Source organism: Phoca vitulina, unplaced genomic scaffold (assembly GCF_004348235.1).
Source record: "Phoca vitulina isolate PV1807 unplaced genomic scaffold, GSC_HSeal_1.0 scaffold3, whole genome shotgun sequence".
Taxonomy (NCBI): Eukaryota; Metazoa; Chordata; class Mammalia; order Carnivora; family Phocidae; genus Phoca; species Phoca vitulina.
The window spans coordinates 26,518,737-26,533,435 of record NW_022589706.1 but is presented as its reverse complement, the minus strand read 5'-3'; the positions used below and the strand labels follow the sequence as shown (position 1 = coordinate 26,533,435).

At 43.9% G+C, this 14,699-nt stretch overlaps 1 protein-coding gene across 7 annotated transcripts in view; it reads right to left on the bottom strand.

Moving 5' to 3' along the window:
- TBC1D1 (TBC1 domain family member 1) overlaps nt 1–14,699 on the bottom strand; it is a 225,756-nt gene that overhangs the window by 91,641 nt on the left and 119,416 nt on the right. For all 7 annotated transcript variants that reach the window (XM_032400177.1, XM_032400175.1, XM_032400178.1 and 4 more), the window contains 2 exons: nt 12,356–12,447; nt 5,297–5,407 (listed from right to left, as the gene is read on the bottom strand). In XM_032400177.1, the coding sequence (XP_032256068.1) occupies nt 5,297–5,407; nt 12,356–12,447 (203 nt within the window). The remainder of the gene's footprint in view (nt 1–5,296; nt 5,408–12,355; nt 12,448–14,699) is intronic.

Below are 14,699 nucleotides of genomic sequence, written 5' to 3'. Positions count from 1 at the left end.
GGTCATTGACTCTTAGCTACTGTTTCCCATGTTTTATGGAAAACATTACAGACCTCTGTGATGCCTCCTGGAACCACTCTCCATTTCCCAGCTGCACAAATAACCCCGCTCCTGAAGTTGGTGTTCGTCAACTCGTACCATGTACCTTCATATACACGTATGTATCCATAAAACATACGTAATGGTTTACATATAGTTGAAACTTTAAATGAACAGATCATCCTGTACATACCCTCCCATAACTACCTTTTGTCTTTCAATGTAGTTTTTCAGATTTATCTGTGTTGACAAATGTTCTTGGATTCACTCACTTTAATTAGAGTGCAGTTGCTCACTGTATAACAACGTAATTTGTTCACGTTCCTATGCTTAAACATGTATTCCTTCGTGCTTTTACAAAGGAGACTGCGCTAATCTCTCCCGAACATAGCTCCTTAGCACAGATGTGAAAGTTTTCGCAAGGTAAATAATTAGAAATGTCCTTGCTAGGTCACTAGGTCTGCGCGTCTTCACAGGTACCAGATACGGTCAGATTTTTTTCCCCTAAGTGGTACTAATTAACAGTCACAGTATCAGTACATGAGAGTTCACCTCTACATGGCATGGTCAGATTTCTCCATTTCGGCCAATTTGATGGCTACAGATGGTCTCTTAATTTGTCTTCCCCAGATTCCTATGTGATTATGCATTTTTTATTATTTAGCTATTTGCTGGTCAGAGATACAGGTCTTCTTTGAAATGATGAAATCCTAGTTCATCAATGAATGTCATACATTTTTCAAGGCATAAAAGAGAAATAAAGGGTTCTGATAAGAGCTACCTTTGGCTTCATGCAGTCATCAGAGTTTTACTTCTGTGAGAATTAGAATGTGCATTAAGAGAATGACAACTAGCTTAGAAATTCTTTGGAGGGAGACCATCATTTAACTTTGTGTTTTCGTAGAGTATACGGAGCATGCTCTGGACACTTCCCACTTGCTTGCTGAAGGAGCGAATGAGCAATGATCACCAGGTAGGCCCTGGGGAAACACGTACCCAAAGCAACAGACTCCTGCAACAGATATTGACTAAGTGCCCGCTAAACATCATGCAGCATGGGCAGGTGCCTTACTCACTGCCATTGGTCCTGTGCAATCATTAACCAAATATCAAGGCCTGTCCAGACTTGCAACAGACTCCAGAGTAAAGGAAAGGATCCACACAGGGCCCTTGGGGGCCTGCCCTTGACTCGCCGCCAGTTCTCCCACAAAGTTAAGAAGTCGTGCGCTTGCTTTCAAACTCCACACAAGTTTCCATGAAGTGGAAGCATTTTGAATGGATTGTTTTGATACATAAAGAAAACACTGGCTACAAGACCAGTAGCACACAGCAGAAAGTACATACAAGAAAAACTGCACTTTTCCTTTTCTGAAACCAGGCCATAAGAATGTCTGTACACTGAGTTCAACGCTTCCTCCGCTCTCCTCTCCCACCTAACATGATGCTTTTCCAGGTCTATCACCACAATTCTAATATGCTTTGAAAATAATTCATGTTTAGAAAATATATTCCTTGTTCATTTTAAAATAAGCATCTAGAAGTTTCTCCTTTGAAGAGGATGCTGGTTCTTCCAATTTGGGGTGCTAGAGCAACTTGCACCGAGTCGCCACACTGCCCAGCCCAGGACAGAAGGGTGAACTCTGCACAGAAGTGTGGAGCCAAGTTTTAAATTCTGCGGCTACACCGACGTTCTCAGGTCAGAACCCACCATCCTGTGGCGCCGTGGCGTACCCACGAGCAGCCTTATTCCTAACAACGAGCACCTGCAAGTAGCCAAGGTGTCCACCAGAAGGACGATGGAGAAAACTGTGGGGCTGGCCCATGGGAATAAAAAGGAACAGACGACTGATGACACGCAACAACATGGATGAGTAGCACAAAGTGAAAGAAGCCAGAACTGAAAGAGTAAAGACTCTCTGATTCCATCTGCAAAAGTTCTAGAACAGGCAAATCAACCTATGGTATAAATAATCAAAACCGTGGCTGCCTGGGGGAGGGGTAGTGAGGACCAGCAAAGAGGTATGGGGGTACATTCCGGCGTGAAAGAAGATGCTCTCTATCTTGATGGGGGCTTGGGCCACCTAAATGTATGAAGTCCTCAAAACTCAACGAGTAGTGCACTCAAGATCTGTGCAGCTTACAGGATGTAAATCTCCAAAGACAACTGTGAACAAATACTGAGCTACAGCTAATTATATGCACGCTGAAGTGTATAGGAATAAAGAGTGCTGGTATCAGAAACTTACTTTACAAGTCATCCAAAAAAAGGTGAAATAAGAACTGGATAGATATATGGGAAAGCAAATATTGCAAAATGCTACAAATGGTATAATCTGGATGGTGGGTATATGAATGCTCACTGTGTGTTTCTTCCAACTTTCCTACATGTTTGAAATTTTTCAAAATAAAATGTCAGAAAAACTCCTCTACTGGAAAATGGACCCAGGCAAATCAGTGAGTAGTTATATAACATTAAATTTTGTTAGGTAAGTTCCTAAAAAGCATAATGATTAAAATAGTGCCCTTGGACCTGCGACACATCAGCTGTCATTCCCTAACATGCTGCTTGACCTCTTCCCCACATCTCCATCTCGAACAATGGTATTACACCACCTGCCTCAAAAAAGTTGTAGAAAAACTGGAATCACTCATGCAAAAAATTCAAACTCTGGTACGTGGCAAACATTCAGTAAGTGGCAGTTGATTGAATATTCTTAATTTTTCACACCAACTCTGTCCAAACAAGTAGAAACAGTATGTCCACTTACTAAAATGTGACACTTTCTAACTTCATTACTTTACAGGTCTTTGCCCAAAGCGATTCTTCCTTTTCCACAAGAACAAAACGTCCTTCAGTTGTTCTATTTTATAAAAATGGTTCCTCTGACAGCTATCCAACGCTACCATTTTAGTCTTTGAAAAGCACATACAGCATCACCACTGGCTCTGAGAAGTGCAGCCCTGGGTCTGTGCTCAGCATCTTCTGTCCACTTGAGGGCCAGGGGCCAGAGAAGTTCACTGCCAAAGCCATGGTTCTAACTCCTCTCTAGGTCAAGTCATAACACTGTCCAAAGGCTATGGGAATTTTTAGGTACAACAAGAGCGTAATGAGATCCATGTAAACTATTTGGTAGCAGAAAATGAGAGCAGGAATCTACTGGTGAATCTCAAAGCTTCATCTGATCCATCTAAAAACAGCAGCTGCACTGAAAAGCCTGATCCTCAGAGCCCGAGTGGGTGTCCAGCCTGGGGAAGACCCAACCACAACTGGGGATCAGAGCAACTTCTTTACAGGCACGGACGTGAGCCTGCTGGGGAACAAAATGTTTAGAAACCTCGAGAGAAAGCACTGACAGCTCTGCTTTGTGAGGCTTGGAAGCTGTGACATTAAATTCTCTCATGTTTTCAAATGGAAAAAAAAATTAAATATATTTCTCCACTGGACTAAACTATGCCCAAATCATAAAGATACTTCTCTGTTCCTTAAATATCAGTTCGTACTTAGGTCAAAACTTTCCATCCATCATAAATGCTTCATTCCCCTCCAGCAGTTATAAATCATTTCAAATTATCAATTTCCTGTTGGAACAAGTTAGGGAAGAAAATTACAACAGGGAAAAACTATTAATGGCACAAGAGGGAAGAAAAAGGGGGGGATGGAAACAAGAAAATAGGTTGAAAAGCAGCAAAGAATTCACTGTCAGCGTAGGCTGGGTGGCCCACCCGGGTGAGCTGGAGGAGCACAGAACTCCCACGCTGTCCTGGGAAGGGAGGGATGGGGGCTGGCAGAGGCCAGACACACATACGGTGCACTGGCATTAGGGTCCCTGCTAAGAGATGCTAAGGTTGGCCAAGGGGATGAAAAACAATGTTGGACACTGTATGTGAGCTCTGTGAGCTCAGGAAAGGGACCTGACTGCCAGAGCCAACTGGAAGGTAGGAATCTGGGGAGAGTAAAACCACATCACAGTTAGGTGACCAGAAAAGCAGAGGTGTTTATAGGGAGAGGGTGCGCCACTGAGCGTTAAAGCCCCTGTAGAACAGATCAGTTAGGCATTTTATAAAAAGGCAATATACTGGGGTGCCTGGTGGCTCGGTCGGTTAAGCGCCCAACTCTTGGTTTCAGCTCAGGTTATGATCTCACAGTTGTGAGATCGAGCCCCATGTCAGGCTCTGCGTTGGGCGTGGAGCCTGCTTAAGATTCTCTCTCTCCCTCTGCTCCTTCCCACCTTCCCAATCTCTCTCTCTCTCTCCAAAAAAAAAAAAAAGACTGCAGCGTGTGGGTGGCTCAGTCAGTTAAACATCTGCCTTCTGCTCAGGTCATGGTCCTACGGTCCTAGGATCGAGCCCCATGTTGGGCTCCCTGCTCAGCGGGGAACCTGCTTCTCCCTCTCCCTCTTCCTCTGCCCTCCCCACCATTCATGCTCAATCTTAAATAATAAAAAATAAATAAAATCTTAAAAAAAATAAAAAGACCATATACTTTTGGAAAATTAAGGATTTTCTGAACATCTTTCAGTGATACTTCTCTAGATTTTCTGACTTACAAGGAACTTAAATACAAAATGCACACCTGGAGCTACTGGTTATCATGAATTGACTTACACAGAGTCTAAGGGACATAAGAACGTGATCCATGACACCACATGTATGGAATCCCAGACTCGGAGCCCCAGCTTCGGACACAGCACCCCGAGACAGAAAAGCTGAACAATGCTTGTGCCCAGAAGAGGAAGGCAAGCCGATTCGGGACCTCCAGCACGTGAAACAGAATCAATGCCAGTCTGGTACGTGGATGCCCATGCGCCAGGCTCCCTAGCATGGCACCTGACCTGTCAGTACAGCTACCTTACATTCACATAGTACTGACATTCCAAAGAATCTCCGGGCACCTTACAGAATTCTGAAGGCAGCGATGCAAGGTCATTCCCGTTTTCCCGGGGAGAGAGGGGAGGTGACAGAGACGGGCTCCCTGCAGGTCAAGCAGCTTGCTGTGGCAGTATCTACTCTCCAATTCCTTCTTGAAGCTCTACACCCGCCCTCTTGTTGGGAACGCCTGCTCCACCCGCCCCGTGAGGCAGACGCAACTTCTCTCACCGCCTCCAAGCAGTCTAAATATTTCCAAATTTCTCCTACATGTGCAACAAGTAAAAATAAAACACAGGGAGAAAAAAAGTTTCAGAACCTGAGAAAATCCTCAAGTTTCTGTTTTACACAGCATCCTGGTAAAATTAAAAGAGGGGAAAAAATGCCATACCTGCTTTATCTCCCCAATATGGATGTGACCTTTTTGTTTCTCTTCATATAAACATCTCAGGAAAGAAATAATCAATTCATTCTCTCGCTGTTCACTTCTTGGTCTCGATTTCTTAAAAAAAAAAAAAAAAGAATATATTACGTTTATTTTTAATTGTCAACAAAACTGCTAAACCATGCCTTTGAAAATGCTAACAGCTTCCATCCACCCGTTATAATGGCTGCTTTTACCCAATCATCTCACCAGGGGGCACCAATGATCCTAGCTAGACATGGACACCATTACGGGACAATGGAGCCAGTGGGCCAGATTCAGCTTTTGACCTCTGATGTCCCTATACCTAAAACAAATATTTCAAATCAGATAGAAGCACAGACAAAATATTTAATAAATATGCTGTCTTGAAAACAAGAAAAGAATAAAATCTGTGTAAACATATCCAGAGGTCAAGAGCCATAATGGCCACATGTTTATAAACTTTTATGGCTAGGGAACTGGAAAGGAAAACAGCAACTGGATCGAGGGTCACGGTCCCACACATCCAAAGTGCTGTTCAGCATGAAGCACTTTCTGCAAGCCCCACAAGGCCTAAACTTGCACGCAATATTTCATGGCACTGACTCACTTTTTTTTTTCTCCTTTCTTTTTTAAGGAAATTCTCCCTACACCTTTTATTTTTCAGATAAGTAGTGGCAAAGCACACTGAACTAGAAATCAGGATACGTAGGTTCTGGGTGCTGCCACAACAAGATTACATGACCAAAGGCGAGTCATGTAATCTTAGCTTCCTCATCTGTTCAAAGAAAGATTATGCACAAAATAAACTCCCCAATTCTTTGGATCTGAAACATCAGTGTTCATTTTTAGAAGACCATGTAATTTAATGTATTATTTTCTCTGAAAATGAAGAAAAAAGTTATTCTGAAGACACACAAAGCTTCTAGCCTATAAACCTTGAAAATATGGGTTTTTGAAGAGTTTATTTGAGAGTGAGAGAGAGAGAGAGAGCGAGCAGGGGGAGGAGCAGAGGGAGGAGGAGAAGCAGACTCTGTGCTAAGCAGGGAGCCCGCCAACTGGCGGGCGTCATGGGAGCCCTGGGGCCCCGGGATCATGACCTAAGCCGAAGGCAGACACTTAACCAACTGAGCCACCCAGACGCCCTGAAAATGTGTGTTTTTCATAATGATGATTATCCATTTTCCTGCTCACCCCCCCCCATCCAAACTTCTAGCCTGCTCTTCAAAACAAAGACTGTAATAAATGAATCCACTATACAACCATCTAGTCTGGATCAATACCACTCTTGGCAACCTCCTCTCTGAGCTAACCTAGAAGCAATGATTTTACCCTTCGTGTCACAGGTTTTAGAAGCAAAGGTAACACTAACCCAGACCTTCTGGTATTCCTACTCTTTAAAAAAAGATCATTTAAAATATAAGTTGTTCCTAAAACTGAAGGAAAAGACGTAAATCATTAGAAGGGGTTGTTTTCACTGAGGACTTGCTATTCTTTAAATTTCAGATTCAAGGATTGAATATCTTAGAGCAGATGCTCTCAATCTCGATTCCAAGCCGTGAACCCTGATGTTATGAAGTTTTACATGTTTTATGTAACAAGTGCATTTTTCCAAAGAAAGTTCCCTTCAGATCTTCGAGAAAGGAAAAGGACAGTCATATACCACAATCCCAACTTTATACTGAGTAGTCCAAGGAGGTGATGGACACACGGTGAGTCTACACGCCCAGGAGGCACGAGGAACCCTCACTCACTGCTGATGGGACTGCACGATGACACAGCAGCTATGGCAGCCAGTTTGACAGCTTCTTACCAAACCAACCATGCCCTTAGCACTCGATCCAGCCAATCACACTGCTTCATATTTACCCAAATGAGCTGAAAATTTGTGACCATACTAAAACCAACACACAAATGTTTATAGCAGCTTCATTTATAACTGCCAAAACTTACGAGCAACCCAGATGTCCTTCAACAGTGAATAAACAAATTGTGACACATCCATAAAATGGAATATAAAGGGCACCTGGGTGGCTCAGCTGGTTAAGCATCTATCTGCCTTGGGCTCAGGTCGTGATCCCGGGGTCCTGGGATGGAGTCTCACATCAGACTCCCTGCTCAGCAGGAGAGTCTGCTTCTCCCTCTGCCTCTGCTCCTCCCCCTGCTCGCTCGCTCTCTCTCTCAAATGAATAAATAAAATCTTTTAAAAAATGGAATATTATTCAGCACTAAAATGAACTATCGGGCCATGAAGACACAGAGGAACTGTAAATGCATGTTGTTAAGTGAAAGCCAATCCACTGCATGCTGTATGATTCCAACTGTATGACATTCTGGAAAAGGCAAAACAATGGAGACGGTGAAAGATCAGTGGGGGCCCGGGGTTTGGGGCAGGGGGGGAGAAATAAACTGATGGAGCATAGAGGATTTTTAGGGTAGTGAAAAAACAATTCTCTTTGATCCTATAATGGTAGATACATGTCATTATACATTTGTTAGAACCCACAGAATGTACAACACTAAAAGTTAACCCTAATGTCAACTCTGGACTTCAGTTATTAATAATGTATCAATATGGGCTAACCAATAGTAACAAATGTACCACACTAAGACGTTAATAATAGGGAAAAGTGGCCTGAGGGTAAGGCTGGGGTGTGAGAGGTTATATGGGGACTCTGTATTTTCTAGCCACTTTTTCTATAAAACTAAAACTGCTGTAAAAAAAAAAAAAAGTCTATTTTTTTTTTAAGTCTAGGAAAGAGAAACAGACAGGAATTAGGGGATGTCTCTGAACAGACACCTAAGAGTTGGAACCATTCTTTCTTCCATAACTTTAATTAAATATTTGGGGCTGTTCTCACAAGAAAATGTGTATTTTTCTTGGAGAAACTGTGCAATTGCTTATTTCAAAGTCTCAAAAAAGGTTAAAAATGCAGTAATAAGAGGAGACATTTTCTTTTCCTCAAAATATGCAAGAAAGTTGTCCAGATGGACAGAAAATGAGACAAATGAGCACCATGTACTATCACAGTCATCAGAAACTGAAGCAAAGGAGGAAATGCATCACGGAGGTCGTGAAACATCACAGAGGAAAGTCAATAAGGTCAGAAATCCACGTCCATGATATCCTACAAGGTCAAAAAATAAATCCTTCCTTCCTTAAAATAACCGAAATGTGACTAGGGGCTACTCTTCTATCGAGTTCAAATGATTAGCAAGGTGTCCCACCACCCTCCCCAGTGGCAACTCATTCCTTTCTACAGGTGATTTAATTTTACAAACACTCATTAGTCAGAGAGACAAGTCTGAGGAAAATGATGGGGAATCCAGTTGGATAGCATCACTTTGCAATTAAAAATTAACTTGCTTATAGGGGCGCCTGGGTGGCTCAGTAGGTTAAGCGGCTGCCTTCGGCTCAGGTCATGATCCCGGGGTCCTGGGATGGAGCCCCATGTCCAGCTCCCTGCTCAGCGGAGAGCCTGCTTCTCCCTCTGCCTCTGCCTGCCACTCTGCCTACTTGTGCTCTCTGTCAGATAAATAAAATCTTTAAAAAAAAAAAAAAATTAACTTGCTTATAAAAAAATCAATCTGCAGTGTCAGGGGCGCCTGGGTGGCTCAGTCGTTAAGCGTCTGCCTTCGGCTCAGGTCGTGATCCCAGGGTCCTGGGATCGAGCCCTGTATCGGGCTCCCTGCTCGGCGAGAAGTCTGCTTCTCCCTCTCCCACTCCCCCTGCTTGGGTTCCCTCTCTCGCTGTGTCTCTCTCTATCAAATAAATAAATAAAATCTTTAAAAAAAAAAAAAATCAATCTACAGAGTCAGAAGTCAGGATGGTGTGTCCCCGGGGGCAATACCGAGGTGGGGGGTAGTGGGCGGAGATTCTGAGGAGCTGGAAATGCCTTTTTTTTTTTTTTTTTAAAGATTTTATTTATTTATTTGAGAAAGAGAGAATGAGAGACAGAGAGCACGGGAGGGAAGAGGATCAGAGGGAGAAGCAGACTCCCCGCTGAGCAGGAAGCCTGATGTGGGACTCGATCCCGGGACTCCAGGATCATGACCTGAGCCGAAGGCAGTCGCCCAACCAACTGAGCCACCCAGGTGCCCGGAAATGCTCTATTTCTTAATCTTCATGCTGGCTGGCTACACAGGAGCATTCATCTTATAAAAATTCACTGAAACACACACACCACTAAGTTGTGTGCTTTTCTCCTGTTATTTCATTTAAACAAATGCAAAACAACTGATTGCCTGTTAAAGGTAACAAAGTCAATTCTGCCACACGCTTCTTGACTTATTTCTAGGAGAAGGCCTACGAATTGGACGTAAGAGTGACTGGAAACTGAATTTCCAACACTGACTGATGAATACCAGAATGCTGAGAATCTGCAGTCTTTGGAAGATACTACTTAAAATGGCAATGCTCACTTGGACACTACTAGAATTCTAACATCTTTTTATAACGTTATAATCAAATCTTATAGCAATTAATTTTAAAGCCATGGAAAATCCAGCTAAGTTGATATTCTTCAAAAAGTGGAGGGAAAAACAGCTCCTCTATTAATCTTACAACTTGTGAAAAATCATCTTCTTTAATCATTACTGACCCCCACTGAGTATGAATCGACTTGATTTATCCATTCAGTATTAATTCAGCCATTCCCTGAAATACTCTCATTCTGAAGAAAAAGAGTCGGACTTTTGAGGCATTTCCCTTACTAGCCCTACTTGGGCTGGAAAGCACCAAAGGGGACCGACCACCGGACCCCATGGGCCGCCTGCACAGTTGCACAGTGAGATATGCTTGAAGATCATGCGTTTCATAAGGTCATCAATTAAACAGTGGCTCTGAAGTGTCATGAGTCCCTGACAAAAGGGTTAACAGGCCCCCAGGCTCATCTGGCACCAAGTTCTCTCAGCGTGCTCAAAGTCAGCCCGCACGTGGCAGCAACAACCTCTAGTGACACGTACACGGCCATTACAGATTTCTGCTCTTCATGTCCTGTGTAGTCTGCCCTTCTTTCTCTGCATTAAGCATTTATTTACAAAAACCCTGATTATGTATGCTTTAACTAAGTAATCATGTACCATTAATTTCAATTGTAATTACATTTGTCTTATGAAGATATGCCCTTGGAGAGTTCTTCAGAAATAAACTACCCTCCAGGAAAACTGTACAAAAGAAAGTCTTAACCTTTCTGTTTACAAAAGGGCTCCTGACACTGCAAAGCCACCTTTTTCTTTATGATCTTTTTAAAAGGTATGATTTTCAAACACATTAGCAGGTGCTGCTACCTAGAAAGAAACTTGGTTTATAAAATGTTTTCTAAGAACCAAGAATGGTCATTGAAAATAATTCAATGAAACCCTCAAGCCATTAGAAGAGATCCATGTCAAATTTTATCATTTAAGGAAGAGCCGCACTTATGATGATGGAGGACAAAGAGCTGGCTTTTCACACCCAGTGTCCCTTTCCTTTGGTCTTTAAGCCAACTGAGTTACAGAGCCTTCTAGAACAACACATAGGGGTCCCAAGATATTAACTGCATGCATTTAAAAACAAAAACAAACAAAAACCTGTGTTGTGTCATCACTTTTCTCTAAAGTCTCTTTTCCATAATGCACTGGATATCTAAAAATTTAGGTCAAAGAGAATCTCAGAATCACATCCATTAGGAATTTCTAATTGCTGAAGAACACTTTATTACCTATGCTGAGTCATCGCACTGTTTTGGGATGGCTACACAGTGCTGTCTAAATAAAATGCACATTAGGGGAGGAATGTGCATCTCCTAAGCTTGCCGCAAAGATGTTCCCCAAAGTGGCTTGATAACACTCGACTAGCAAGTGGACCGGCATCATGGAAAAAGGCCCCAGCCTCCACGGTAAATGCATTAACAGTCAGAAGCAAACCGTCTATCCATTTATGAATTCCAAGTACAAATCACACTAAGTTTTTCTGAGTACTGTGTCCTCAGAACTCTAAAGATCCTTCAAGAAAAAACAAAGTAGCCTGTCTCAAGTCGATTCAGAAGAAAACAAGAAAATGTAAAGGCAACTGGAAATTGTGAAAATTACATTCTAAGCTACTTATGAAATTGAAAAACCTTCCCATGCTTTTCTCCTCCGAACATGTGTCACTCCTGCCAGAAAACAGGTCACGGGCCTACGTGTACAGTCCTGCACCCACTGAGGAGGCGGAGAGAACTCCCCATCCAGAGCTGCCAGCCCTCGATTTGCGTAATAGACTCCTCTGCAGGACCCCTGCCGCTCTCCTCCCCGCAAAAAAAGATATTTATTCTTTGTTCTGATGTGCTTTCCTCCCTACAAAAGTGCCAGGAAACATTAGAAAGTGCCCCTCGGCTGAAGCGGACATGAAATCTGTGATGAGCTCGTTAAAGATTCCTAATGAACACAGTACAGGCATTCCAGCACACACAGCATGGTTTCCCTGAGCTACGCGGCATCTACATGCAAGGACAAGAGCGAGTTTCCAGAACACCGACGAGCCTGGCTTTGGTTTTGTATTTTGTTTTCATATTTAGGTTTGATATACAGTTCTAAGTAGATAACATCATCTCCATCCCTTTCCAACACTGAGGAAGAAGGCAAGAACTACCAATGACCAAGTTCACGTACGAAATGCTGTCTCTGCCCACTGCCACACTTTGGGGCTGGGACCCCAAGCAGGAAGGGGCTGGGCAGAAGCTTCCCGTGGAGCAGAGGAGTGCTCGGGGACCAAAGTCCACGTCTTCCGTCTCCTGGGCTGAGGGCTCTTTTCACTCTGCAATTCCTTTCGCTCATTCCAAAATATTTTTTAAGGCAGGACTTTTCTGGGTTAGTTGCATTCACCGTGAAATCCAAGACTTGGTGGAAGTCTACTGTCTGACCTGACCCCTGCCCAGGGCTGCTAAGCCTAAACCAAGAGGAACTCGGGGCCACTTCCTCTGAGCTGTGGCAGCTCTGGTTTGCTATTTTTCATACGTACCATCTCACAGGTAAGCTGCTTAGCTCTGCTTTCAGTCTAGCAATTAGAAACTCGTACTTTACCTGAACCTCTTCAAAAATAGTTGCTTGCTCCTGATTAGTTAATGTCGTCAGGTGCTTCTGGAGTTCTAGTTTGGTTTTGGAAGAATTCATTCCTATTAAGAAAAAAAGAGACATGAAAACACTCTATGGAGAAGTTACAAGGCAGAGTAAAACTTCCGTATTCGTGCTTTTTACGTCCTTACCCACCTACTCCAGGCTTCTGAAGTTTTCCGGACATTCTACTCAGTAAAATATGGTTCATGATGGCAATGATGACAACTAACATGTTTTAGTCGAGCCCTCATTTGCCAGGCACGGTCTTATAAATATTAGGCCTGCCTCATTTAATACTGAGAACAGTCAATGAAGACGCTCCAGTTATCCCCATTTTGCAGTTAAGGAAACCGAGACCCAGAAAGCTGATGTGATCTCCAAAGACCACCATGCTGGACCCCACCTCAGGTCTGCACAGTTCCGAATTTTTCTTTCTCCATCATTCCGTGTTAGAACACCTCATACAATCGGAACACTGTCCTCAGAAAATAGATTCTCATGAGTATTTACATATAAACTTGACAACTCAAGGAAAAACAACTACTGCTCCGTTTGAAACATGTTTCTCTTCCACAGTAGGCTCCTCCGCATAAAACTCATTCATGTGGCTAACAACCTCCCTTTTATCACCACTTGCATTAATAGTCTTAAGCCCATCTAATTACCATTACAGAGGATTGCGAGGAAAAGTTAGAAAGTCACAATCTTAGTGCCAATGAGAAGCTGATACTCTGGAAAGTTGTTTCTCCACACAAATATGGCTTAGATCCTGCTTTGCCTTTTCTTGGTGCCGGAGATAAATGTTACACATGCTGAGAAGATTTAGAATGAAAGGATTTGCTGACCAAACTACCGTGGGAAAACTGCCACCGCTGAGTACTTTTATTCCAAAGGCAGCCCTCACCTCACCCACCTGCTGCAGCTCCCGCCCCATTCCCCCCAACCCCCAGCTGAGGAGGCTGGGTGCCTAGGCAGGTGCTTGGCCAAGGCTCTGCCCCGGAGGACACTGTGAATACATCTACACAGCTAAGGATGGCCAGGAGGGGACACCTCTGAAGTCTGGAACCAGGACTTGGAAATCAAGCCTCTGTTTTTACACAGGTGTTTGCTGAGGTCTAGAGAAGCCGGGTGATGGGGCGCCTGGGTGGCTCAGTCGTTAAGCGTCTGCCTTCGGCTCAGGTCATGATCCCGGGGTCCTGGGATCGAGTCCCGCATCGGGCTCCCTGCTCAAGCGGGAAGCCTGCTTCTCCCTCTCCCACTCCCCCTGCTTGTGTTCCCTCTCTCGCTGTGTCTCTCTCTGTCAAATAAATAAAATCTTAAAAAGAAAAAAAAAGAAGCCGGGTGACTTGTCAAAAGTCAGGAGGCCGATCAGCAGCCAAGCCCACCACAGAGCTGCTGCCTCCCCACCCCCACCCCACCCCAGGGCGGCCGGATGCAGAGCCGCCACCCTGCTCACAGCTCTGATGGAAGCCGCACCCCTCCTCAAACTGCAGGGGCTACCTCAGCTTCCGGGATGTCCCTCCTCCCAGCAGCAGCCCCCCCTTAGTTTTTGCCAAGAAAATCCTATAAAAATAGAAGCCAGTACTTCTGAAGTGACGGCTGTGCCACTATGTGCATCATCTCAATCCTCACAACAGTCCCTGAGTGGGCACCATCTTTAGTAATTCCAACGTATGAATGAAGAAACTGAGGCACGGGCAAAGTCCAGCATTTTGTCCGAGGTCATCGGCTAAGTGAGGGACAGTCAGGCTCTACACCATGCCCGTCTACCTCCGCGGACGGCTCGTGAACTCCCCACTGCCTCCTCCACCCACAAGTGGCCTCAGTCCTAAAGTGAATGCGGAGGCGGACGAAGTGCAGAAAAGACAGATGGGTTTTGTCAGACGCCGTTCAGGGACTCTTCCAGCAAGCTGGCAGGTCATACAAGCCAGGGAAACAGAGAGATGGTTTTACTGCACTAACTACTTAAATGTTGAATCAAAATAGTGTTTAAATTTACGAGTAAAATGAACAGTCATCGTTAACCAAAAGGCCTCTCCGCAGGTCTCTGACACAATGTGACAAGCATCCTGTTTTGGACATACGTGATTGTCTGACGAGACACTCACATGTGGAGAGAACCGCCAAGCTCTAAGAGAAGTCTGACCAACTGCACAACAGACTAACAGTGTAACAGAACAACTGCACAACAAACAGTGTAACAGAACAACTACACAACAGACTAACAGTGTAACAGAACAACTGCACAACAGACTAACAGTGTAACAGAACAACTGCACAACAGACTAAAGTGTAACAGAACAACTGCACA